Source organism: Lytechinus variegatus, chromosome 1 (genome assembly GCF_018143015.1).
Source record: "Lytechinus variegatus isolate NC3 chromosome 1, Lvar_3.0, whole genome shotgun sequence".
In the NCBI taxonomy this organism is placed as follows: Eukaryota; Metazoa; Echinodermata; class Echinoidea; order Temnopleuroida; family Toxopneustidae; genus Lytechinus; species Lytechinus variegatus.
This window is the reverse complement of record NC_054740.1, coordinates 24,948,290-24,976,090: the sequence shown is the minus strand read 5'-3', so window position 1 is coordinate 24,976,090 and position 27,801 is coordinate 24,948,290. Positions and strand designations below refer to the sequence as shown.

Below are 27,801 nucleotides of genomic sequence, written 5' to 3'. Positions count from 1 at the left end.
TTGGTAGGGATCATTTTGTCAGGGTCTCAGAACTTTTGTGCCTGTTTTGAGCAAAAAATATAAGAAATAAAGAATAAGATTGCAGTTAGGGTGTGTCTTATTAGCTTAGCTCTTGCTTCTAATCTGTAAAGGATCATTTTGTTTTGCATGCCATGCATGTTGCTTTCCCCTATGAGAAATACAACTAAAAAAGTGTCATGTTGATGGATGACAGGACTTTGCCATGACAGTTGTTAGTTGCAACCACTTAAAGAAATTTAGGACTGGTTGCTTACTATATAAGAATTCACAATTTGAAAATATCCAAACACAAAAAGGGAATTTCAGGGTTCTAGGAAAGTTAAAGTGTTAAAATCTGAAAATCTATAAGCAGGCATTTGCTAGATTTTGCATGTTAGCACATTTAATTCCCCAAACTGAACCCAACTAAATATTTGAATTGGATCTATTTCTAAATGGATGTTATAGAAAAAAAAACAGTTAGTTATATTACGATCGTGGAAAGTGGGGTTTTGGCAATTAATTCTGTGATGAGATGACAAAAAAAAAACCCACCAAGAGGCATAATTTCACCACATGCAAGTTATTAGTATTCCCATCACCAGCATTGCCAGGTCAAAGGTCAAAGGTTAGCATAAGCAATGCAAGAAGGAACTTATTAGTAAAAGCACCAATACCATTTAAGCCCTATAAAAGTATAGAAAATACCACCTTCACGATGATCCATTACAAATAACACTCTAAAAAATGAAATGTTGAATCAACATTTAAAAGGTTGGAGGAGTACCAACCCAATACATCCAACCTTGCATAAAGCTGAATCCAACCATTTTAAGAGTTTGGTCAAAACATTTTAAGTGGTAAATGCAACACTAAGAAAAGGTTATCAATCGAGCAACCTTTTAAATGTTGATTAAACATTTCAATTTTTCAAGTGAACTAGAATACAGTTTAATCACCTCTTGAAAATACAATTTAATCCTAAATCATGTTAGGAATAGAATTTGAATATTATATATGTTTGTGCTGAGAGGATATTTTATCATAGCCAACACTGAAAATTTACATTAAGGACCTTCTTGCTCCAATACTGCAATTTACGTTAAGTTGGCAAAAGTTTTGTAGTATATGAACAAGTCACAAATCATATTCTACATTACCTTCTTCACTTAACATAATGGCTTTACAGTAAATACAAAAAGTAAACAGCGAGAAATCACACCACCAATCCCATAATGCAACAGTCCGTACATTCAAGAGTGACAGAGTGAACCAGAGCGATAAAGCCCAGACGTGATTGGATGAATATAAAATAAACTGCAATATTCATGGCAAATATCTCATTTCCCCCCTGACGCCCTTCAGTTCTCCATATATGCACGATTTGGTTAGATATTCACTGAGCAAAATAGAGGCCCGTTCAAGGTCATTATTCAAGATTTAATAGAGCGCCTGCATGGCAATCACGATAAATTTATCATTTCAACCTATGTCTCAATCTAATGCTTAGTGCTCTAATCTGGGAGAGACCCATTAGGGACTGCAAACTTGATGATTTTTACTTCTTTTTTTTTTTGCTTGTCAAATCCCCCCCCCCCCCCCGCATGGTTTTCCAGGCACATCACTGAGGAACATTATTGTTGTCGGTTCCAAAAGGAGAGATTATTTTTGTTATAGATATCCTAAGCCTACAATGAATAATCATGGGTTCATCCGGAGATAATAAAGGAAGCAGTTTGTGCATCTCGATCAGAATAGTTTATTCCCTCTCAGAGATATCTATTCGCTCTCTCAATCCCTCTGGAGAAATGAACCAATTGATATTCTGTGCACTTCCTCCCTCTAAACATAGAATGCAATTACATGTACATCCAACCTATTCCATAGCCCCACATATAAATCCCCCTATCATTATTAAACTGTATGACCATTATAAATATTGGTGCCTTCATAACGTCCGGTATGTTCAGATATGACTTAAGGAGGGTACCTTTAGATATGAAAAATTTAGTGCCAATAGCAATGTTTGCATTGGACTCAGTAGCGAGTAGGGATGACTTTTATTTCCATATAAAAGAGATGGTTTAGATTCTTGAATTTTAAATCAACTAGTCTAACAATGCAGAAGAGCATGAACGATAGAGTTCTGTAAATGTATCATATATATTTTTTCATTTTGTTTTACTTTATGAAATTTTTAAATCAATCTAAATGTTTGTTTTCAGGATCATAATTCACTAGGAAAAGTGATTTAATGCTCTGTAAGGATTATCCTAAGGTGTTAAACATACACCACGGAGGTTGAACACAATATCATATAGTGTTACAAACAGAATGTGTCACAATTATAACACCTGCGTGTGTTAAACTTAACACCATGAATGAACACTGGTATAAATGCTTGGTGTCAGGCCTGCTTGGTGTATAAATCCTCTATCTCAAAACACCGTCTGGTACAGTGTTAACACCATTGTTTTTGTAGTAATGTAAACCATGTATCTAGGATGGGATAATAAAAGCCTCATTGACTTTGCACAGAATGGAAAACTTATTGGAAACACCAGGGGATGATGAGACATCTAACATGAATACTGCAGTTTATTTTCCAATCAAATGTTCATGAAATGGTGAACCCCTTGACGAAATGAAATGGCTATTATGGCATAATTGACTTGTCATGACCAAAATGAAAATGTTCTGAATGAGATTTCCTTACACCACTATGTGAAATATACTCTTTGTAATACATGAATTTTATAATTAATAATATTTCTGAATGATATGATATATATTTGTATTACAAGTACTAATCATATCATCTGATAAAATAAAATAATGTGAATTATAACAAAATGAAAGTGAATATGTAAAAAAAACTAAATATGATATATTGAATGAAATGCTTGTTGATATAATGTAAATGATGAATATGTGTAATGATAAATATTATGATATATCCATATTAAAAAATAATTAAGTCAATCACAGTATCAGAGAGACACAACTAGGAATCAAACATTGCAATTCCAAGTAATTAAAGGTAAACTTAACAACCTAAATTTCAAAAACAAGAAAAAATCACTCATAAAAGACAATATAATGTACCATAAAATTAGATAACACTCTCATTTTAAATTCCTGTACTTAATCTTTCTATCTTCACACACTAATATACTCTACATAGCAAAATAACATAAAATTTCTATAACATAAATTTATGTTTCAATATTAACACTTCGCACACACACAAAACACATATGTTCATTAAAGCATGGTGGTAATATATAATAGTACATATATGCAATGCAATAGGACTGACAATTTTGTATATTTGGTAAATAAATCACAGTACTGCTATAAAAAATAAATATTTGCCATGCGACAAACAAAAACCTATATAAATTTGTCAAATAATCATGAATTCCAAATATCAAGTATGTACTGAAAATTGAAATAAGAAACTGAAATGAAAACATTTTTTTTTAGAAATCAAAGCACTTTATAATAGAATGAAATTCATGATGAAAGAGATATTGAGACAAAGAACATAAAATACATGTAGATTGGCGTAAAATATTTGTAAATGGTGGTCGTAGAATTTGTGGAAGAAATTCTGATGGGATCCATTAAGCACCACAAATGCACAAACAGAAATTTTGACATTCCTGTCTACTTATTGATGCTAAAGAAATATGTCCTATCTCAATCTAATCAAATGAATCATTAAGTTATCTATGACTCAAACTTTAAAAAGGGTGGCAATTTGGATTAAATCTTTGATACTTTTTCAAACAATATTAAAATATTAAATGTTATCTTCATAAGATGCATACACATTGTATGCGGGGCAATTAATAATGACGAGAAATTCCAATCTGATAAGCATTATATTAAGGCAGGATGTTATAATTATCTAATATTGACTGGCCTTGAGGGGAACATCAAATATATTGCCAGCAAAAGAATCATATTGGCCCGAGTCTTTAGACGAGGGCAATATGGGTCTTTTAAGGGCAATATATTTGATGTTTCCCGAAAGAAGAGCCAGTCAATATTGTTATTATCATCAAAATCAGATATCTAGAGCAAAAATCATAATAATGAGGATATTTCTTTTAAAAATAGAGTTCTATTGTGTCATGTTAATATCGGTCTAGGCTCTGCACTTTACCATTATGACGTACTTGCAAGCGCTCGGATCCAGCGCTGTCTTTATTATGACGTATATTGTGTGCGCAGATCCTCATGAAGCGTATCTCTTTATACCCGGGCTTTATACGCATCCACAAATGCCTGGATGTGAGACCAGGGAAAATACAAAGGTATATTTTGCGTCGTCTCTACATGCAAAGTAAATACGCGCATTGAGACCGAGGAAAATACAAACAATATAACCCTTCCCGATATTCAGAAAAATGTAGGGCAATACGGTTTTGTAAATGACCAGCTCAGATGTCTGATACGGGTGATAATTTTTATTATTATTAAAGTTTTTTTCTGTCATACCCCAAAACCATTCATTATTCACAATATAACATCTATTTATAATTCAGAAAGGTTAAGAGAACTACTCCATCATTTATTTACTTGGTCTGTTGAAGTCAATTAATTTTGAATTTCTCCCCTCACAAGATTTGTTCCTTTCACTACCATCATACATTTCTGGGTAAGACAACTTTCATGTGCTATATTAAAAGCGTTTTTGTTTATCCTTGTAAATACTGAATGATAAAATGAATTATTTACAGAAATTCACGTTTTCCAAAATATATTCCGAGGTCACAGTAACAAATAAGCACCTTATTTCCATACTCTTTCCATAAAGATAGACATTTTCATGTGTCTCACAGAATAAGTTATTAATGAATAGGTTGTCCATAATTTCATTGACAGTGGAGTGTTACCGATTGGCTCTTTTTTTATATTCATTATTTCTTGGTGGTGAATCCTCTTTCAAATTCAAATAAGACATGAATACATTGCTGCGACAGTATCCTATAATAAATACAGATTGTTTTTCTCCCTAAGATAACCATTTTAAAGTTAGAAATGAAAAATAAATTTTATTTAAAAAGTAAACTATCTACAGCATTTAACTTTTTGAAGTCAATTTTTAGCATACGTACATATGATTCTGGACATAATGTACACAGCAAGTTTTAAAGAGTTATTGTTTTGATTTTTTGTTTATATTTACATGCAGAAATGGCCATAAAATATTTTGGCTGTATATAGCAAAAACAGACAAGCATAATTTTTTTAATGGTTTGTATTCAGTTGTGGGTTGAATGCCACTGTCTGATACTGAAGTAAACAGAATGGTGTATAATTCTGATTGTTCTTAAAAATTTGTATTTCATTTTATTTGTCGTTTCTAAAAACAAATATAAGACAAATATTGATTTTGTGTTGGTAATTTGGTAGAGTGCATCTAAAAGTAAGCTCATTCTGAGTCTAATATCATTGACAAAAGGCCTTCTTCATAATGATTAACGTGTAAAAAGGGTTGTTTTCTTTCTTTTCAATTAATACTTGAGTATAGGTAAAAAGATCTACAATAGATTAAAGTGAATACATGTATGTATGCTTACTTTAGAAGCTGGATTAAACTCTTACAACACATTAAGAAGTAGTATAACATGGTAGTTGTTTTGTTGTGGCATTTTTTTGGCAATAATAATTGGTACAAAGAATAAGAAAGTACTGAAAACCAGCATGAAAGTTATACAAACTAAAAACAAAAGCATTGATTATCCACAAGGAAATCTATAATGCACATATATTTCAGCTATTCACAGAGATACAATTAATACTATGCAGCCATACACATGTACAAATAGGCCTATAATGTTCATGAATTTGATATGACAGCATGAAATAGCAGGTCAATCACAAAGCTGCACTAATAATTGCACAATTTCACTACATATATATACTATATATAGGTAATTTGATAAACACAGGCAGTGCACTTTATAAAGACTATATAATTGATAAATTCAAGTCTCACAATAAATATAATAATCAGACCAGACATCCCCCCAGGCCATGTTGTCACGACTCACCATACACACAAGAGCAAGCTGAGCAACAAGATGGCAGTTTGTCAAATGGATTATTTAAACATTTTAGGAGTTTAAAGCATTTTAGGACAGATTAAAAAGAAGCTGTATTTTAGAATTATTGCCATGCTAACCAAACCAGATATTGTCTGAAAACCGTATGTGGAACACACTCTTTCTACGCAAAAGAAGGTTGCCACTGAATGTATGTCATCATAACATTAAAACAGAATTTTTTATGAACTGTACTAAAAACTGTGAGAGTTGAGATACAAGATTCTTAATTATTTTCTACACATTTTGTTTTGAAATTTAAACAGTTTGTTTACTCAAGTAAGCGTTTAAATGTGATTTTCACACTGAATATTTAAAGCATACATGACTTAATCACAAAACAGATTAAAAAGATGTTTCCATATATTGAAGATTTGTGTCAATAATTCCTCAAACCTACATTGTTTCCGCTTATGCACCAACTGATTAAAAAGACGTTTCCAGAAGATTTTTTTCAATGATTCCTCAAACCTACATTCAGTTATGCACAACAGGCTAAATAGAAGTTTTTTTAACTTTGCATCTAGTAATAAGCAATATGGCAGGTATATAATGCTTGCTATATCTTTCAAGGCATGTTTTTATTTACAGTCATAAGTATATAAAGCCTATTTAGTCACTACATAGTCGGTTAATCAGCAACAATCACCACAGACAACAGACAATTCACATATGTTACAGTCACACCGCTGAAACTGACTCAAGATTGGCAAATGCTAATCCATCATAACCAATGACCTTACATTGGTAGATTTGGAGTCGGTGTGACTGAACCCCAGGCTGCTGAACCCTAATCTTGTACAGGGTCCTATCGCATGAAAACACACTTCAGTAATAACTTTGGTAGTATTATAGGTAACTACCAGGGAAACCTTCCATTTGATTGGCTGCTGAGCCCTGTTACCATAGCAGTTACGATTGATGGCAAAGTTACTATAATACAACAGGGTCCTGTAGGGACTTTTCAGTTGAACATAACTGATACCCCTTTCACAAACCCATCCTCCAATTATCCGCCTAAGAGTAATGTGGATAATTCAATAAAAATTGCATTCACAAACTCCCAAAATAATCCGCACTATTTTTTTACGAGCGCCCGACCTGAAAAAGGCGGATAATTGTCATGGCAACTGCACACGCCCCCTCCGATGGGGTTGTGTTGGAAAAGGGTGACCTTGTGACCGCACCATGGCAATTATTCGCATTAAATTTGGAAATGCGTTCATAAAGTCAAAATATGGTCCTGATGCTGTTATTATGCGGATAACTCTGGTCCTGCTCCGATTTTACGACCAAATTATGCGGATATTATCCGCATAATTGGGTTTATGAAAGGGGTATAAGATGTGGTGAACAAGGTGATCACCTTGTCCTATAACGGTGTCTTGTCGTCAGCTGCTCATAAATGATGATGAAGCAGCTGAAAGAAAATCTATATCATCCTCAGTATTAGTGCAGTGTTTGGTCTTTGATGTTATTAAGAGCAACTATCCATCAACCAGTAGGCCTACGCACCGAGTCAGCAATATCTTTAAGAATCACCAAACTTAAATTAGCCAGTTACCTGAAGAATAAAGAGAATCCTTGAAGTGCAACTGAAAAGTCCCTTCAGCAGCAAAATCAGTGGTGTCAATTGGTGTCCAGATGACACTCTAGACATCTTACTCTGGGGTTAAATTTTTAGTGTTCGATAACACCTATGGGTGTTATTACACACTCCTTGGGTGGTCACTCCACTCTTTGGTGCTATGTTCAAACTAATACTATAGGATATAATTTTGACACCTAAGGCTGTTGTCCTCGAGGGAAATTGACTGGTGCAATTCTTCACACCCAAGTTTTTACCATGTAACACCTCACATCATTCAATCTCACATAGTCAAATATAGTTACACTGGTGTAAGCACAAACACCACAATCATTCCTAATCACACCGATGATTGACCTCACATCTCACTCAATGACCTCCTGAGATTGTGGATTAAGACACCGAGTGATAGTGATTCTAAAAATGATGTCAACTTATTTCAAATCATGTGATCTTCTAAGAAGCTATCAAATTGATGATGTAATCATTGATCTACCAATCAATTTACTGATCCAATCACATGGCAATCTACATTCAATCAACTTTTCGTTTTTTACTATTTCAAGGTTATAACTGTACTTCTCACACCAACTACATATCACTTACACACATGGTAACATTTAACACAAATTTCTGTCTACTAATTTCTATGATTTTTCTATACATTGCACATAAAACTATTTAGGCAAGGTGGTACCACTACTTGATAATAGACAGCAAATATTGCAATTGTGGGTATAATGCAGCATGCAATGATAGAAGCATATTAAGATTGCTTGATTAGGTGGGATGATTTGATTACACAATAACTTCATGCGTGGCTCGCAGATATAATAAGCATGCAAGAGTGCAACATGAATCACGAATGCAACAATAATACAATTTATCAGCAGACATGTCATATAACAAGAGCTATTTCATACCCTATTAAACACTAAACCTTCAACTATCTCCTGCTTAGCTGTTTCAACATATTCTTCTCCTCAACCTACCCTAAACTCCTGATCAAATTCCCTCTGAACAATGTCACGGTGAATTTATTTGATTTATCCTATAAAATGTACTGCTTTCATGCGCAGATGCATGATTAATGAAGAACTAACAACCTAACACCACCCCTCAGTCCCACCTATTAACTTTCCTAGTATTTCCAGCTGTGTCTCTCTGACCCTGGGGCCACATTAAACAATTCGTCAAGAAGCCCACGGCATTCAACATAAGGACATTCCTTTACCTCCTACTGTAAGTACTTGTAGACTTTGACGCAGTGATTGCCCGAGTCGGCCACAGCTACGTGCCCATCGCTGGTGATGCAGATGTCTTGAGGACCGTACAGCGGATCCCCCATGGTGTTGATGTATGACACGAAGGAACCACTGGAATCAAAAACCTAGATGAGGGAAGAATGTGGGTGTTGTTTAAAAATTAAAAATGCATAAACTCAAGAGATCAAGAAAGCAGATGCATAAGGACAGGAAGGGGGGATGAAAAGGTAATCAAAGGGTTAACGCTCATAACTCCGAAGGTTTACCATTCTCAAGGTTGACTACTCCGAACATACATTATTCCAAAAAAACACAAATCGTGTTTATATCAAGATGTTCTTTCATCTGAATTTGAAAAAGAAGATTCTATTCATTCAAAAAATTTACAAAGATTTGTTAGTGACTGGTTTGAAAATGAAACAAGGTTCATATTGCCACAGGTTTGGTAGTTCAGAAATAAAATAAGATTCATCAGTATTAAAATAGCAAATGAAGTATAAAATCCTTCCTTGATTTTCAGACTTTCTATCCTTCCGAATGAATATTTTTTGCTTTCTGATTAATGAACCTTTGGAATAACTAACCTTTCAGATGAATGAACCTTTTTATAAAGTATTCAAACCTTCAAGCTCTAACTGATCAAATGAGATGGACAGGCAGTTAAGGTACAAGAAATGAAAGAAGACTGAAGGAAAGAATAAATATAGGAAGATTGAGTATGTACATAGATCATAGTAACATACCAAACCTTGTAAACCAAAACTCCAAAAGACAGTAAAAGGATAATAAAGAAAAGTACATCTCAGAATTCCCAATATTTAAAGCTCCTTGCTAGTATTTAAAGTTTGTGAACAATAACAAATTTGTGCATGCAGCTACTTCATAATGATCTGTCACAAGGTGTTTGTTTTGGATATTAGTTTACACTAACCTGTAATCTACTGTTGCCCCAGTCAGCCACTATGATGTTTCCAAGATTGTCCACAGCGACCCCCGTTGGAGCGTTGAACTGACCATTACCCTCCCCTCTGGAACCAAAAGATGTAATCAGCTGACCATCAATACCAAAGACCTTGATGCAATGGTTGTGGAAGTCTGAGACTACTATGTGGTTGTCTTTATTAACAGCCACAAAGTGAGGGCCACATAGCTGTTGATCCTGTGCTCCTCTTGATCCAATCTTATTCAGAACTTTCCCAGATGGAGAGAAGATGAAGATGGTACTTGCTCTGTTGTCAACAACAATGATGTTATTATTATTGTCCACTGCAACTCCTTTTGGAGCCACTAGTTTGCCGGTGCCGATCTTGCTAATGAATTTCCCGTCAGGACTGAAGATGCTTATCCATTTGTTTTCATAGTCAGCAACGATGTAGTTGCCATTGTGACTGACGGCTATTCCAGTTGGACGTTGGAGTTGTCCATTACTACGACCCCTGACACCAAATCGCTGTTTGACTTCCCCACTGGAGTTGAATCCTTGAATACACTGATTGTTACTGTCGGTCACCAGAATACGTCCTGATGCAGTTGAAGTTATACCTTGAGGGTTGGTGAATTCACCTTTGTTGCGCCCATGTGTTCCAATAGTCATAATCAACTCATCCTCAATGGGATTATTGCTTCGGAATGTTCTGATATTTCCGCTGGCACTCTGAGGCCTGCGGGTGGCTTTCTGCCTAACACTAGTCCTGACTGGAATCTTACCCGAAGGTGACTTTGGAGTAGTTGAACCATCATCTTTACAACCTTTGAGCTTGAATGGACTTCCTCTTATATGCTCATCAAAGAGCTTTATGACAAGACTATGGCTACCCTCCTTTTGCACAGTGAAGATTACATCATAGGTACCATTGCGGTTGTCCAGAATTGGCAGATCATCTACTTTTGAATCAGGAGTTCTTAGTTGTGCTGAAAGAGGAGCATTGCCAGTTTTGACCAGAATACCTCGGCTGTTCTTAGTGGTGATGGTGACAGCTGTTTGATCACCAATCACTGCACGCTTCAGGCCCTCACCACTGGCCACAGACTCATGTGGAACGGCACTGTTTGACTGCACAAGCCCAATATTAGCAATGCTTTTCTGAATGGAATCAATGTCGCACGACACGTTGATGTAGTCATTCTCCTCTGGTTTGAGTTGCATAGTAAGGTGTGACAATTCCTGTAATCTACTCAGCATCTGCTTCTTAACTAACAGTACATGTGTTTCATTGTCACTAGCAAGAGCTTGCTTAGTAAAGTCACAGTTATTCTCTATACTATTCAAGCTCTCCTGCAGAAGACTACGTTGTCTTTGTAGCACACTTTGTTTTGCACTATGAACGGTATCAAGTTCCTTGATCATCTCTGTCTTTCTTTCTCGAACTTCCTCTTCAAGGTTCTCAAAGGATTCAGTGATCTGGGATTCTGCTTTCACCTTCTTCTCTGACAACCTTGATGATATTGAGGTCACCTTCGCTATTGCATCTTTGAGTTGGGGTATCTGCGTTTTGGCTTCCTCAAGGATCTTGCGTAGTGTCTCTTTGTGTTCTTCTATGACATTAGCTAGTAATACTGTACTGTGATCGCAATGTTCCGTCACTGTGCACTCCTCACATATAGCCGTCTCACAGTTATCACAATAGTATGTCAAGGGCTCCCCTTCATGGCTAGCACAAGAGAGCATCTGATCTCCAATAGGTGAGTCTCCTCCCCCATTGCTCTCTGGTCTCTCCAGAACTTCCATCAGGTTCGTGATGAAGAAATTGGACTGTAAACCTGCAACACCTCTCTCTGGTACGATGGACTGCTGCCTACAGAGTGGACAGGTCAGGGTCAGAGATTCCGAAGGGACGTAATTCTCCAGACAATTCTGGCAGAAGGTGTGAAGGCATGGAAGGACTTTGGGTATCTTGTAGCGATCCAGGCAGATACCACACACCAGGAACTGCTTGTCTATCTGCTTGACGACAGGGCTCTGAGATGCCATTTTGATGGCAGTGTCTTCAGAACCTTGCAGAAAGCACCTCCCTCTCGTGATCTGTATAGGAAGAACATAGAAGAAGGATATATGAATATCAGAATACATCATACCTTCTATTCTCTAATCGTAACAGTTTCTGGTTAGAAATTTTTGACGATTTCATTTTTGCATTATTCATGCAAAAAGCAAAATGAAAATCTCCACAAATGTATATAGCTCTTGCCATACATAGAAGCATAGTAAAATAATGAATTTTAATAACTTTTGAATAAACCAAACTTTTCAAGTATAACCAAAATACAAGTATCTTATCTTAAAGTTTGGCTTAAATGGCAGTTCTTGAGAACTTATCATAAAGAATATGTTAAGATGGTGAACCTTTTACAAAACAGGATACATCATTTTGAAATGCACGCTAAAGAGAACTGTTCAGCCTGAACTCTCTTAAGTAGAAGCTGATCATTGCAACTTCTTGCAATGTGACTTTAGGTCCTGTTTATAATCCTTAAACATACATAAAGGTTTGACCTACATAGTTTGAATTCCCATAATGACTTTCATTCACATGATCATTGGCTATCAATGCATAAGGGACATTACAATCCAGGTCTCAACTATGTTCTGACAAATGTTGCAACTATCCGTGAAAAGACTTCAAGGTTCTCTCCTCTCATGAGGTTTGACCCAGGGTCTGAACCCCTTTTTCATGTTTCTTTCTTTTAAATGGAGGAAACCAGACTAATCTATTGTACCCACATGGTCAGTTTGCTTAGTCCCTGTAATTCAAATATGTGCTGAGCTTAAAGGCTACACTTTGCCACCTTCTACATCGGTAACTGTCTGATACTCCACTTCACCAATTTTCACCAAAGTTTCACAGAGGTGGGGGAAGCACGAAGTGCCTATTGATTCTGGCCAAACGTGTGCATATAACAAAAATGAAAATATAATTCTATAGAAAGAATCACAGATAGAATACAAACAAGGGAATAAAATCTGTTTATCAAAGATTTTTTAAAAGTAAATTTTGATTGTTCTCAACTTCTCATTGTCTTGAAAGTAAACAGCCACTTGGTCCAAACAGCTGCTGCCTTATCAATTTTTCTCTCAAAAAGTATGAACACAATAGCCAAACATATATTATTGAAAAAAAGAACTATCTGCCAATTTATGCATATCTTTTCATTTTGCATTTGGTCATTTTCAAACGTGAGTGACACGACAATCGGAGAGGTTTAAGGGCTCATATCTTCAAACTTTACGGTTATGAATCAATCATGACTACTATATTATATACAATGTAGGACTGGCATGGGCCACTGCGAGTTTGACTTGAATTCAACAATTCGTTTAGTAGATATGATTAAAAAACGGTGCGTGAGTGACACGACAAATTTTGGACATGGGTTTCTGACCACTAACACATATGGTTGGATTCGTGCCCAAGTAGTTGTCATGGAGTACTGTGAGTACCAGTAAATGGACATAAATAGTGTACCTATCTAACACATATAGTCAAAATCAATCAAACCTTCTCTATGGAAAATGGTACCCTCCTATATACCGTGAGTGACACGACATCCAAAACGTGAGTGACACGACAAGTGCAAAAATACAACATTTATCTCAACATTGAAAGTATTTTTTGCATGATCTAGAAGAGTAAAATACCATTAACCAAAAAACAAGCTTAATTACATAATAACTGCTTTCTTTAAAGTTCATAATATGTCATCCTGATGTTTTATTCTTGGTTTATGGTCATATTTGCCCATCAACTCACATTCTCTATACCATACCACATTGTCACACTAGGGCACTACCACTCTCCTCTTTAGAGGAAGAGGGGGCACTTGAAGGAGGTGTTATGAGGTCTTGGCATTGACATCAACTCAAACATTCTTTTTGTGGCCTGATATCATTCAAAACTTTAACTCTTTCTCCCTATCTGTACATGAAAGTTTACAGGTTCACACAATTCAGCATCCACAACGGATGGAATAATTTTTCCTTGTAAGAAAGGTATTCTCAATAGTCACCAACATCATCTGGCATGGTCTGGTAGCCAATGATGTCATGTATGACTCCTTTTTCTTGAAATACTGGATTACAATATTATCCTCCTTTAATATTTTAGGCATTGTCCAAATAGGACATGGCAGTTTCAATGTCTTTTTTGGTACCAAACCCCAATCACGTTGCTGCACACTTCAGATGGACTATCAGCAAATCCTTGAGAAACTTGGGAATTCATCTCAACAAGCATAGGTTTTCTCCTGAACACTGCTTGTATGTGGACCCTCCCAAGGCAGTACATGTAGGCACTGTACCAAAATTCAAATGCAAATGCAAATCTGCTCTGAACACACATTGGCCCGCTTACGGTAGTTTGCTGTTCAGACCCTACATGTAGTTAATCACTAGCCGTATGAATGGTGGCCGAACAAATAATGATTTTGAACTTGGCATGTAGCTGCTTCAAGCAATATCCAAAATGTTCTATCAAATCTCAGTACATTCTCACCTGAAATGTTTATGTTTTCTTGCAAATTTGTTTATTTCATGTCCTGGAATACAAGCTTTATGGCAAATGAAAAGGTTGATTTAATCAATCAGAAGGAAAAGAAAAATATTTTCTTTTCCGAATTTGAAAAAAATGTTTGGTGGTCATGGTGATCTCTTATATCCCATGTACACTACTTTACCACTAAATTTCTGCAAATTTAAAAAAAGGATCCCTGACTTTTCTAAAGCTCTATGAGTATAACAAAGAAATAACATTGCTCAAAAGAAAGGTGAACTTTCTGCTCATTTCTGTAAATGGAGACAGAGAATGTTCGAGTAATACCTAGGTACATGTATGACTTGAAACATCACCATCACCAACCCTTTATGCATTGTAAATATGTCCATTGCTAAAGTATAGTGGTTTTTCTCTTGATACATTCATAATTTTGTGTTGATTGATTATTCTTAATCACAGTACATTCACCAAAATATGAATTAGGATCCGAGTCTTCACACCAATGGAAAATTGTCAGGATTTTTTAAACCAAGGCAACCACGGAGAGGAGAGAAAATAGATGAACTCAATGTCAAATTCAATATTTCCATAAAAAGGAGTAAAATTAGGAAGATGGAGGAAATTATTAGCCTAAAATAGGCCTAAATGATGTCAGGAACAACATTTTGACTGTATCTCTGGTAAAACGCTTCAAACATTACTGGATGTCCTTTTTTATACACAATATAATACCGTGAGTGACACGACATTTTGTGAGTGACACGACACAACTTTAACAGTTAATGTTAGCTTTACCTTAACACAGTGGACCAAGTTACTTTATATACAATAAGGTACAGATAAACTGTATTTGCTCCAGTACTGGGATAAATTAATTTTCAGAATACACAGCTCTAGAAAACTTTTTGCATTTAAAACGTGAGTGACACGACAACCAGTTTTGAAAACTTTGAAACCCAATTTTTTTCAGAAAAACACTTCACAGAATTTTTTTTTGCTATTTAGGAGTTAGATACAATACACAGCTTGTATCTTGCCAACAAATGTGCTTCTAATACAAATTTTATATTGTGATAGGCAATATGTGAATTTTAATGCAAAAATCAACATTTGTAACATTTAATTTCCCTTGCATAAAATTCACTGTATCTCAAGACATAATTAATACTTTTATGTAAATGAAATGGAAAAATATACTTTAAGATGTCTAGTTTCAAAAAACATTGATGCCTAATGATTTCTAGCAAGTTTTAATTTTCACCCCCATGTCCACTTTTGTTTGAAAATGACCAGTTGTAAGATGAAAAAAAAAACACAACCTCAGTCCTATAAACGCAAAACTTATTTCAGGTCTGGCTGCTATGCTTGAATACACATATGCAATCAACCATACAATAATTCAATTCTGTAACAATCAATCACGAAAGCATCACTTCATCAAAAGAGAATGAGCCCGTATACGTATAGTACCCATGAATGAAGTCTAAGAATGATCAATCACCTTGTCATGAAGGTAAATAAGACATGACATCTCAGTAGACAAACAATTTTACAGACTCCCAGTCTCCTCCATGTACATGATTCTGTATCTCCTATTGGGTGTTTTCAAGTAATAATAGCCAGTTTTCATATATATGTATAGCGCTTTTCCCAGAATGGCTCAAAGCACTTCACAGCATATTATTACCCCTGTCATTGAATTCATTTCAATCCTGCATGAAAAGTACACAATTTCCACTCCTTGGGGAGCATTCCTTGCATGTATCGCAGCCTCATAATGGCACAGGCGAATTCAAACATACAATAACTCTCACATCCTACCAGGTATCCATTTAGAGCCTGGGTCGAGAGTGGCAAAGTGTGGATTATAATGCCTTGCCGAAGGACACTAGACCGCAGTGGGATTCGAAAACACAAAGCTACATATAGAATCACAAATCATAATATCGACATAATAAAAATTAAAATAGGATTATCAAGGGAGAGCATTCAAGCATTTTTCATAAAAATGACATGAAAATCCATATAATTCTCCCTTATTTCAAGGGACATGCCACTGCGCAGTTTGTACCATGAAGCAGTGGTCAGTTAGAATGTACATGTATGATTTTATCCAAAATCAGGACCCAGCTGTATCAGAGTATAGTAACTTTGCCATAAATATGGTCTGACTTCCATGAAATTCTTTATTTTCATTGGCTGTTGAGCACGACGATAGTAACATAATCATGACATTAATGCAACAGAGACCAAAAGGTCTACTTTTACTGACGTCAGATTCATCATCAAGATTTTGGATGCATTCAATAGAGTTTTGACAGCCACTGATTTTGCAAGTTTGTCTTTCAAATCATTTCTTCTTTTTATTCAATGCAAGGTCTGAGTTTGTAGGACATTTACTGGGTATTTCCAGTACCAACAAAACTTTCCTGAACCAAATTTGAGTAGAAATTAGACCTTGATACAGTTAGTTTTGGTTCCTTAGTCAATTTTCAAGGAACAGACATCAATATGGAAATCTTACAATCTACAATGACAAGCCAAGAAAAAAAGAAATATATGAAGTAAATGAACTAAAAGCAGGTGAAAGTGTATACATTATGTTGTGTTAGTATTGATTCATATGACATTTTCAGGTAAAACAAAAAACAAGATCTTCAAGAAAAAGTTCATTTTTGCAGAGATCAGCAACAGGTTCATTAACATCCTTTAAACTTGATAAAAGTCATCATTCTTGAAGCAGTCAAGATTCAATCAAGTTACAAGCTCATACATTTCTATCTCAGTGTAAAAGTTAAGAATAGCCACTTGTTTGTCTGTACAGGTTGTACATTCATTCAAGACAATGTTATGCAAAAGTTCACAAGCAACTCACAGAAATACTCTTGATTTTATTCATAAAACAGACAAAACTTGAACAAACTCGCAAAGCACAAAATTCATATTTCTATGGTCAAGATGATGACTAAAGCTGAGAAGGATGGTGCTGAGTTTATTGGGTGTCAAGACTTATGAATACTTATCAAATGAGAAGAAAATATGAGACTAGTGCCACAGGAAATTTGAAAAAATACTAGACATACCTGTCAATGTTATCCACAAAAGTCTCCATTTTAACTCAAATATAAGATACAATAATTATGATTAAGAATCAACTCTTCAAGAATCAAATCTCCTTTAGAATCAAGGAATATCAAATATAGAATGAGTTTTTGAACAAGTGATCCTGCACTCAGTAAGACCTAGTATTGGACTGGTGTCTCAAGCAAATCACTCTGCAAATATATACCTTTCTAATATTACATGTCACACGTTCTATTGAGGATACAATTTCAGAAGGTATGTTCACACTCGAAAAGTTTTTATTTCTGTCAGAACTTCTTAGCTGCCCCCAAAAAATAACAAATAAAAATATTTCTATAGGAATTCAAAAAAGAAAGATGCAGTGTGTACAATATAAACTTGAAACTGATATCTTACCAAAATTTAACAGAATTACTGAAACCATATATTGAATAGCATATAGTCATCATTCATAAGATTAGGCTGAGTTATCAAAATATAATGAAAGATGAATAAAATATGTTAAAACTTATCAGAATCATTTAATTTGAGTAGAAACTCAAATCTTTAAAAAATGACACAAAGGATCAGGTTTTAGGCTGGTTTGTAAAATATCAATTGTATGGATTTTTTATGCTTATATTAACAACTTTTAGAAAGATATGATTGTAACAAAAACTTTCAGGAAATCATGCTTGAACCGAAAACTTTCAGGAAATCATAATTACTTCCAGGAAATAATGTTTGCAACAAAACTTTCCTGAAATTAATCTTCTTGATGATAATTTACTTTTTCTGAACATGGTTGGATGTGTGAACTCCACTCTTTTATATTTTCCTTTCTAGAAGACAATTGTTGTGACCTTGTATGCTGTTTGATTTGATTGTTGACCTGGTCATGTGACAACACACTCATCATTTACACAAGAGAATTTCAGAAAATACATTTGACAGGAAGAAAGGAAAGGAGTGGAGGGTTTGTCTACTTTGTTTGGGATTGTGGCGGAGCAAGGATTTAAGAAAAACGGGTGTGGGGTTGGGGCTAAATTTTCTAAAATTCTCAAGAAAATAGTTTTTTTTTTTTGATTTTTTTTTAATTCTCAAACATACTTTTTTTTTTAAATATAACTTCCATTTATAGAGGGAGATTTAAAAAAAAGTGAGGGAAAACAGACGGAGCCAGGATTTTAGAAAAGTGGGGAAAGGGAGGGATTTCCTGACATTCTACAAAATGTGGGTTGATTCTTAAGAATTTTCTCTTGAAAAACAATTTAATTTTCAATGTCACTTCCAAAAGAGAAATGCTTTCACAGCAAAGTGAGGACCAAGGGGCAAAGTCATGACTAGAAAGTTGGGAAGGGAGCACTGAATATCTGAAGATGAGGTGACTTTTCTTAAATATTTTAGGGCAGCGATACAAATTAGTGGCAATATTAAGTGAAAGGCACTTGCCCCTTGTGCTCCCATGTACATGTAGATCCAAACATGACAAGAACTAAACTCTGGCCAACTTCAGTTAAACATATTTGGTAAGTAAACCTAACTGTGAGGAGTGGATATAACAGGTTGTTGATTTATATGGAATCGAGACAGAAAAACTTAAAGATTTATCAATTTTTGTATTCATTTTTAATACTCAACTCAACGGTATTAATTGAAAGAGGAATTCAAATAGAAAATGAAATATGAAAAAATATATTTAAAAAAACATGACAAAATTAAACTCTATGAATGGCAAGTGTTGGTATCATTATTGGTATGGTGGGTGAGAGAATTTGTGACATTTTCCCCTCCAATTTCCAGATACAATTTTTTCAAAAAGTCAAAAGATAGAAACTCTTAAACCAATGAGTAACTTAAGCTGCTAAAGCCAAATATATTTATTTGGATTCAATTTGTCAAAATAATCACACAAAAATCCATATCATTGTTTATATTGCAATGGATTTCTCTTCTCAAGAAGCCATGCATGTATCTTATCATATTCCAAGGAATCTGATCTGCAAAGTGCAGTTTAGGAGAAAGATTGCCCTCTTCTCTATAATCATGTGGGCGTATTGTATTGATTTGAATTAGTTCCCAAGAAAGAATCACCAGTCGCTCGAAAAAGTCACTAGCTCATAAGTTATGAACAGCTATAGGAAACCCCCACCTACATGTAGTATCTATCGATGGAGGTGGAAGATGGTGCCATTCCAAAATACACTATTTTACAAGACCATGAATGCCGTAGGATGGAGATGTACAGTGTATATTTCAAGAATGTATGCTGGTATGTGAATGTTGAATGACGGTATCAACCAAGTGAGCATTAGAATAACACATTCATGTCTGCAAACATCAAAACATGCTCATCACATACTGTCGTTGCTACGAACACATTCCCGATGACGTAACAGCGAGATTTGCATAGGAACTAGTGTGTGGGGCTGCACAAAATTATATTATATGTGTAAAAAAATTAGCATCACTTTGAAGTAACACATTCATGTCAGCAAACCTGAAAAAATGCTATCACACACTGTCAATGTACATGTAGCTAGTACATTCCCAATAAAACAGCGACAAATTTGATTGGTGGAACTGGGCTAAATATTTGCACCAAATATTGAGTTTTATTGCAAAATTGAGTCATGGATCAATCGTTAGGTGTGCAGTGGTCTTTAGACAGCCCCAAATACATTTGGGGAAAATTTTAATTGTAAAATTTAATTGTACTATTTGCATTTTCATACACTGCATAACAACTATCAATAAGACACTGATATGAGAGGAGTTTATAGAGGATGATTTTTTTTTCATATGGAAAGGGAAATCAACTCTTTATACTGGTTAATCATTTAAGTATTTGGAATGGGAACCCCCCCCACACACACACATACAGATAGAAGGTGCCTTTAATGAATACACATGTCCAGGCATGATCCAAGGAAACATTTAAGTAATAGTGAACAGTTGTACACTGTACCGACAACTAATACATGTACACCTTAATCTTCAGTAGATAGCAGGATACAGAAGACACCTAATTTTCATTTTTTACTTTAAAATCAGAGAGGAATCATAAACTATAATATAATGAATAGCAAACTGTCTTTGCCTGATCTGGCAACAACAATTCCCAATGTAACCATTGAGCTACACAATATCTACTAAGTGATTGTAAGCAAGTTTCCATAATAAGGGGAAACATCTTGTATGCTGAAAACTGCACGCATAACAATGGAAAATTCCAAACAACAAATGTTCACAATATTAAAGAACTACTTGACCGACATAAAAAAGTATCTTGAACGGTTTGAACCTTAATATTGAACAGAAAGCCATTTGCAAACACATGTATGTGGTGGTGGAGGACCTAATAAAGGAGTAACAAAAATTTCCACAAGTTCATGTATTTAAAGCCCAAGGATATCCGCTCACTTTGGTAGACCCAAGAAAATCACATTTTTGTCAAAGAATATCAAGTCCAAGGAGATGTCACCAAAGAAGGATATGTGGAAAGAAAAACATCTGGTTATAGCTTTCTTTGCTATTTTTGGTACAGCATGCCATTCCATTCCTTGATTTGACTACAACTCTTTAAGAATGATATTCAGAAAGAGACTACAAATAGCTGTCTCGTAAATGGATTCTTCCTGGTTTATCTCTTGACCAGCGGAATGTCTGTTTGTTCCGTGTGCACAGTAGATGGCATGCACAGGTTAATGGATGTATCCTGGCTAGAAAGCTCTTTGCATACAGACACACAGCATGGTTAGTGGGCTGCTAAAACCTCTTATCTCAAAATTTAACAATTTTGAAGACAGCCCCAGCTCAGAGAAAGCTGTAATATAGAAATGTGGCAACCTCATATTGTCGAAAACAGCCTTCGAATTCTTATCAAGAAGTCTTTCAAAGAAAAAGAAGGTTGCTAATTAAGCCATAACTCTAAAAAAGAGCTCATTCTGGGTGGTTCTCAATTTATTATATTTTTGAAATACGAGGTTTTAACAGCTCACTGATAACATGTCCCTATCTAGAGTAGATGACAAGATCAATACATTGTATACAACCAGCTGGCTAGCACAGCTTAGGACCGGGTTTTATGCAAACTGTCCTTGATGGTGAGACTTTACAAGCTTCTGTTATAAGCTACTGAAATCTGCACTTTGATTGGTTAAGAGCAATACTGAATATGAAATGGGCAGCTTCTAAGATCCTGGCTGATAATCACAATCGATTTGTAATTTTTACATACTTTTTCATAGACTATTAAACAGAATTATGAAATTGATTGTACCTCATACAGGCATTAAATGACTTGATTTCTTTGTTTGTTAATAAAGAGTCCATAATTAAAAATAAAAGTAAATGTTTAAGAGGTGCGAAGCAATGTAGATAAAAGAATACATAGGCCTATTTTTTTCTTCTTTACTCCTTTCACCCTTTTCCATTGAACTTTTTTTTCTATTTGCTACTGGATGCGATTTCATCTATGAAAAATCAAATTAGAAATAGACAGAGTTTAACATACTGCTTGATATGTCACATGAAAACAATGGTTGTTATTTCATTTGATTGTCTAGCCAAATGAATACACCAATGTCTCCATTGAATCAACACTTATTAGCCGTAACAATTCCTTCCACAATGTACTCTTTTCTGTCCTAACTGCATTCTAGACATCAAGAAAATTGACTATAAAATGCTAATGCATGCAATTAGATTGGAATATTCCCCAAGGAGTAGATGATGTGCATCAATGTCAAAATCCCAAGACCAGGTAAAAAGCGATACTAGAAATTATTGAAAGTCATTATTATTATTACCATTAAAATTTGAATCAATACTGATCAAACCTTACTGCCATTTGGGGGTTGTTTCTTGAGCATTTCTGCTTGTTACATTCCAAAAAGAATTTCACCAGATTAATTTTGAATTTTTATGCTATTACATAAATTTGATCACTGCTTTTTATCTGCTTTTTTATAATCCAGATGTTTTAAGGACATAGTCCAGTTCTAATTCTACATTTAATTCTACAAGTCTGTCTTCAGCATCTGATTCTAACTTTATTAATTCATTGTTTTCAATAAATGGTGTTAAATCCCCAAGCACCTATAGAATTCATTCAAAATGTTTATTTGAAGAATACATTCTTATATTTACCACTACATCAAGCAATAATTCCGCTCATTTTTTTCTCTATCTATGGATCTTTATATGACATCATCTCCATTCTTTTTGGTTGGAGGCGGATGAGTCATTGGTCATGTTACCATGGAAACAGGGAAGTCAGAGTCCATGACACATGCATCTTCATTGATTAAACCACCTGCATCCTACCCTTCTTCTCTATGCCATCAAGTAAAGGCCATTATACAGACTGCGATAAATGCAATAAATGAACTTCAGTAATTCTCCTTGAATTCATTCATTGTTATTTCAGTCACCTTGCAAAACAGAATGATTTGAAGATATTGCAGTAAAACTGTACTTTATGAAACTTTTTTTTAATTATTTTTTTACTTAATTGAGCATTTTCTTAGACAAAGTAGTATAAGACAAAATATAGTGTCAAACATTTTGCTTGAATACAAATCAATTTTCTGAGAAATGTTAGAATGTGCAGCTGTGATAATTGAGCCAGGCACAAAAATTCAATTGCATAAAAACTTTAATAAAAAAGACTGTGAAGAAACCAAATTCTTGAAAATATATATGAAAACAGCATTTACTTGACACTTCCAGGTAGCATAATCCCTCCATGTAACTACATACAGGAAACAATATACAAAGCAATACATTAATTTAAATCTTTTCTGATTTAAAAGTTAATCCTTAGAATTGAAAATAAATCCAATATACTGCTCATAACTATTCACAGCCAATATGGATTTATTTTAAATCCTTGAAATTTAGAGAGTGAAAATTAACTACGTGTAAGTACATACAAAAGAATGCCTGACTTTTGTGTTGGTGTAAATGAGGCGAGCGAAGGAATGAAATGCTTCCTCGATCATTCCACCCTGTTATATTGACGTCATAGGGGATGTATGTGATTGCAGTAAATAATGTGGAGATGAGAAAAGGGATTGTGGTATGGACTGAGGAGACCATGTTTGTATTCAAGACAAAAATGTGTTTGTCTTTAATCGCATTATAGCTCCCACTATCACCCATGCCTTCTTCATCACGTAAGCCTGCCTACCTAACAATACTCTTGTCAACATATTTTCTGCAATTTTTTTTTTAAATAAATGATAAGTATGACTACTCTATCTAGATATTGCATGATAATAAAAAGAGCAATTCTATTGTGCTACTTCATCACTTTTCATTCATTTTTCTATCTGTTCAACGTTTAATACCATAGTATTATATTCAAATTTTAAAGGAAATAATTTGTTACTGAAATAATCCAAATCAATCACATTCACATTCCTAACCCTATCAATGTGAACTAATAATAATCAACGCATATGTTGGGATATTGATGACTCACAGATCTTAAGATAGTATCATGTATCTCCCAACCTATTGACACAGCTAATTAAAGGAACAAGGCAAGCATACAGAGTTTATGAATACAAATTATCATTATCATACAAATATGCAGAACACATGTAATTTGAGAGCATGGCTTGGGGTTTATATATATAGGGCAACGGGGAAGGTGGAATCATCATATAGTCATGGCAACAATTGTCATGCAGATAGTGATATAGTATATGTGGCCATTTTAATTTATTCCATAGCACGCCGGATGAGTCATTGTGGATCGTTGATCCAGCACACGCTGAATGGTGTTGGCTTGGTTGATCACACGTGTTGCTCTAGGCATGGGTCGGTACAATGAAAGCATAGCATGTACGTACAGTATACTAATATGAAATTTGACCAAGTAGGCCAAATTTTTCATACGAAATACCTCCAAATTCTACTGTATTTCAACAGTATACATGTACACATACACTGTAAAAAATACTATATTTTCAGAAGTTGAAAGAATGTTTGGTTTTTATGGAGACTCTTGTGATTCATTAATTTTTCTAACAATGAATACTAAATATTAGCCCTACATTTGCAAGTATCAAAATAGGATCCATGACTTTGTAACCTTTCCTGAAGAATAACATAGAAACAGACAAATTTACAGAATATAACCTCCAATAATATTGCAATTATTGTTTTACTCCATGCAGTGTGCTGAGCATGTGACATGTATATTTAATTGATGATGATGATGCACAGCATTTGTATAGAGCCATATATATCTGTCGAAGACATTCAAAGGCGCATTGGAGGAGCCAGCCAATCTGGGTCGCCAAGAAGGGCGAACACAGAACTGTGACCCGCAGGTCTCTCCTCCCAATAACTGGTTGGGGAATGCAGGTGGATCATTACAACAGGGTTCAAAGAAAGAATACTGGTGGAAATGGGAAATTCTATTGTATTGATAGTAAAGTCTATATTCACTTGAATACTAGTCATCATACCAAATTTTAGTTAAAATAGACATTAAATATAATTTAATGTACAGGTAAATGTAGAATGATAAAAACAACGATTGCCAATGGACTATGAAACCTGTATTGGTCTAAACTCTTCCCACAACACTTTTCAGCATTTGGCTTTATGGTAGTCAACAATGAACAACAAATATCATGAGATGATCATTTGCAAACTTATGCTTCAATGTGGTGTCTAATAAACATGAAATGAGCTTTTCTTATACAATAAAGTTTGCATTTATTAATCTAACGTTCACCAAAATGTTGATTTAATTTTCAAATAAAAATTCCTGGGCTAAAGATACCAATGAACTTATACATTTTACAATTAAGATGCATCAATCATTAGTAAATATTGCTGTTTGAAATTTTTGTTCACTTGTCTCAATAAAATCTTAATCTTAATGGCATAGTTTCCTTCAGCAAGAAATTGATCCATATTGTGCTGCACTCAACCCAGGTGAGGTGAATGGGCAGGAATTTATTCCTTGAAATGCAGAGCGAGTAAAAGCTGCTTGAGCTACAGCCAGGGTAATAATATCCAAGTCCTTTGGAAGTGCATAGAGACATTATTCATGTGTTATGCGCTACACAAGAACTGACTATTATTATTATCATTATCATTAATAACTGGTGTAAATGAGAGCGATAAAAATATTCATGACATGAAGGAATTATGGCATCTCTTTCTAAACTTCCTACAATGTATCTATACGCATATACATTCGTAATTCCGAAGCTTCGTTATTCAAAAGGTTCGGATGTTCCGAAGAATCCGAAGGTTCGTTAATCCGAAAGCGAAATAAGGTTTGTTGTTCCAAAGGTTCGACAATCCGAAAACGATATGAGTTTCGTTGTTCCGAAGGTTCGTTAATCCGAAAACGAAATAAGTTTCATTGTTTCGAAGGTTCATTTATCCGAAAACAAAATGAGGTTCGTTGTTCATTTCGTTTTTTGGACTAACGAACCTTCAGAATCACGAATCTCATTTCATTTTCGGATTAACGAACCTTCCGAATTACGAACCTCATTTCGTTTTCGGAATTACGACTCTCATTCCTTTTCGGATTAACGAACCTTCGGAATTACGCCACAAACATTCGGATTAATGAACCCTTTTTCGTTTTCGGATTAACGAACATCGAGGTATAGGCAATTTCCGTGTTTCGGAATTACGAACCTTCGGAATTACGAAGTGTAACCATCTATATGTGCCATGTATGAAGAACAAAGCAATAACTTCACTTCCAATATACCTATATATTAATCTCAATATGCCTTCCATGGATGTTTTATTAAGGGTGTACCCATAGGCAAGAAAACAATAGACAATCAACATCTAAATTGATTGAATTCAACAGGGAGACCTTGAAATTAAACAAAGCAGTTGTGTATTTGAGCTGTGAAAGCGAATGTAGGCTATATATTGGCAATAGATATCAATCGGTTAGAATTCAACATCATATCAATGTCCATTTGATTTTGATGCGGCTTATTTTTGCAGGCATAAAGATAATGCTTGTGATTTCATAATAAATTTAGAAAGCAGATGTGATGTCTTGTCTCTGCGATCCTAGAAAAATCTGAAGGGGTTTCAGACAAATTTTCCACTTAAAAAAAGAGAAAAGAAAATCACCAACCTGTTATTATAAAACAATTAATGCATTTTTTTTTTATTTGTGATGTTGGTGGAATACAGGCATCTTAGTTATTCATATCATTATGCAGTAGTACTCAGTGCAAGAGCCTTGTGCTTGTCACATATTGTAAATACCCTCAAGCGCGCCGTATCGCCAAAACATACTCACAATGTGCATTATTTGTATTTAAAAAAGTTACAAATATTCATATACATGTATAATTTATAAACACAAAGAGGCACATTTACACTATAATTACATTGCAGAAAGCTTTGTATTCATACTTTATTTCATTTTCTGAAAATTGACATACAAAACCTAATGGGGTAAAAACTTTCAGCTATCTTATGAAGATATGGAGCTCCTATGAAACAAGATACCATATTCATAAAGCTAAGTTATATAAAAAAAAAATCCCAAACCAATGCCTAAAATCTGAATACCACAGGAGCATTCATGACAGGAATTATAATCTGTTCTTGGTTTTTATTTATCAATTTCTAACATTAGGCGATCATCCCCAAGGGAATCAATATCACAGGTAGTCAGGGAATAACCTATTGGTTAGACACTGAGACTGAATCACCCAGAATAACCCATTTCCTGCATGAAAAAAAAGGTTTCTGTTGGCAGAAAATATGTTGAAAAAAAGACTGACTCCAAACATTACTCTGCAAAAAGGGCACCCTTGTGAAAAATTCTCCCAAGCATTGCACAATTTAAATATATCGTTTTGATTTTTGTTTGTATTTAATATATCATTAAATACAAATTTAATATATCATTTTGATTTTTGTTTGTATGAATATGTTAATTGAAATTGTGAGCGCTTTGGGCCATTTGGGAAAAGCGTGTTAAAAATATAGAGTATTATTATTATTGAGTATTATTAATTTACTGTAAAAAAAAACAACCATGGTGGCAATACAGCAATCTCTCCAGCTTGTAACTTACATATGTCATGTTTATTATACACAACCAATAAAATAAGCAACCACAGAAATTGGTATAGCAAAAAACATACTGACCACATTTTCACCTGAAATTCATAAATTCCTCTCTGACACTACAACGTATTATCATTCAAATATTACAACACATACCTGGACACCATGGCTAAAATGTGATCATAAATGAATCGCTA

At 34.6% G+C, this 27,801-nt stretch overlaps 1 protein-coding gene across 1 annotated transcript; it reads right to left on the bottom strand.

Moving 5' to 3' along the window:
• Nucleotides 1-27,801, bottom strand: LOC121409933 (tripartite motif-containing protein 2-like). Its single transcript, XM_041601724.1, has 4 exons — nucleotides 27,761-27,801; nucleotides 9,901-11,991; nucleotides 8,939-9,094; nucleotides 1-41 (listed from the first exon to the last, which is right to left on the bottom strand). Exons 2-3 carry the CDS (start codon nucleotides 11,938-11,940, stop codon nucleotides 8,942-8,944), a joined length of 2,193 nt encoding a protein of 730 aa, XP_041457658.1. The 5' UTR covers nucleotides 11,941-11,991; nucleotides 27,761-27,801; the 3' UTR covers nucleotides 1-41; nucleotides 8,939-8,941.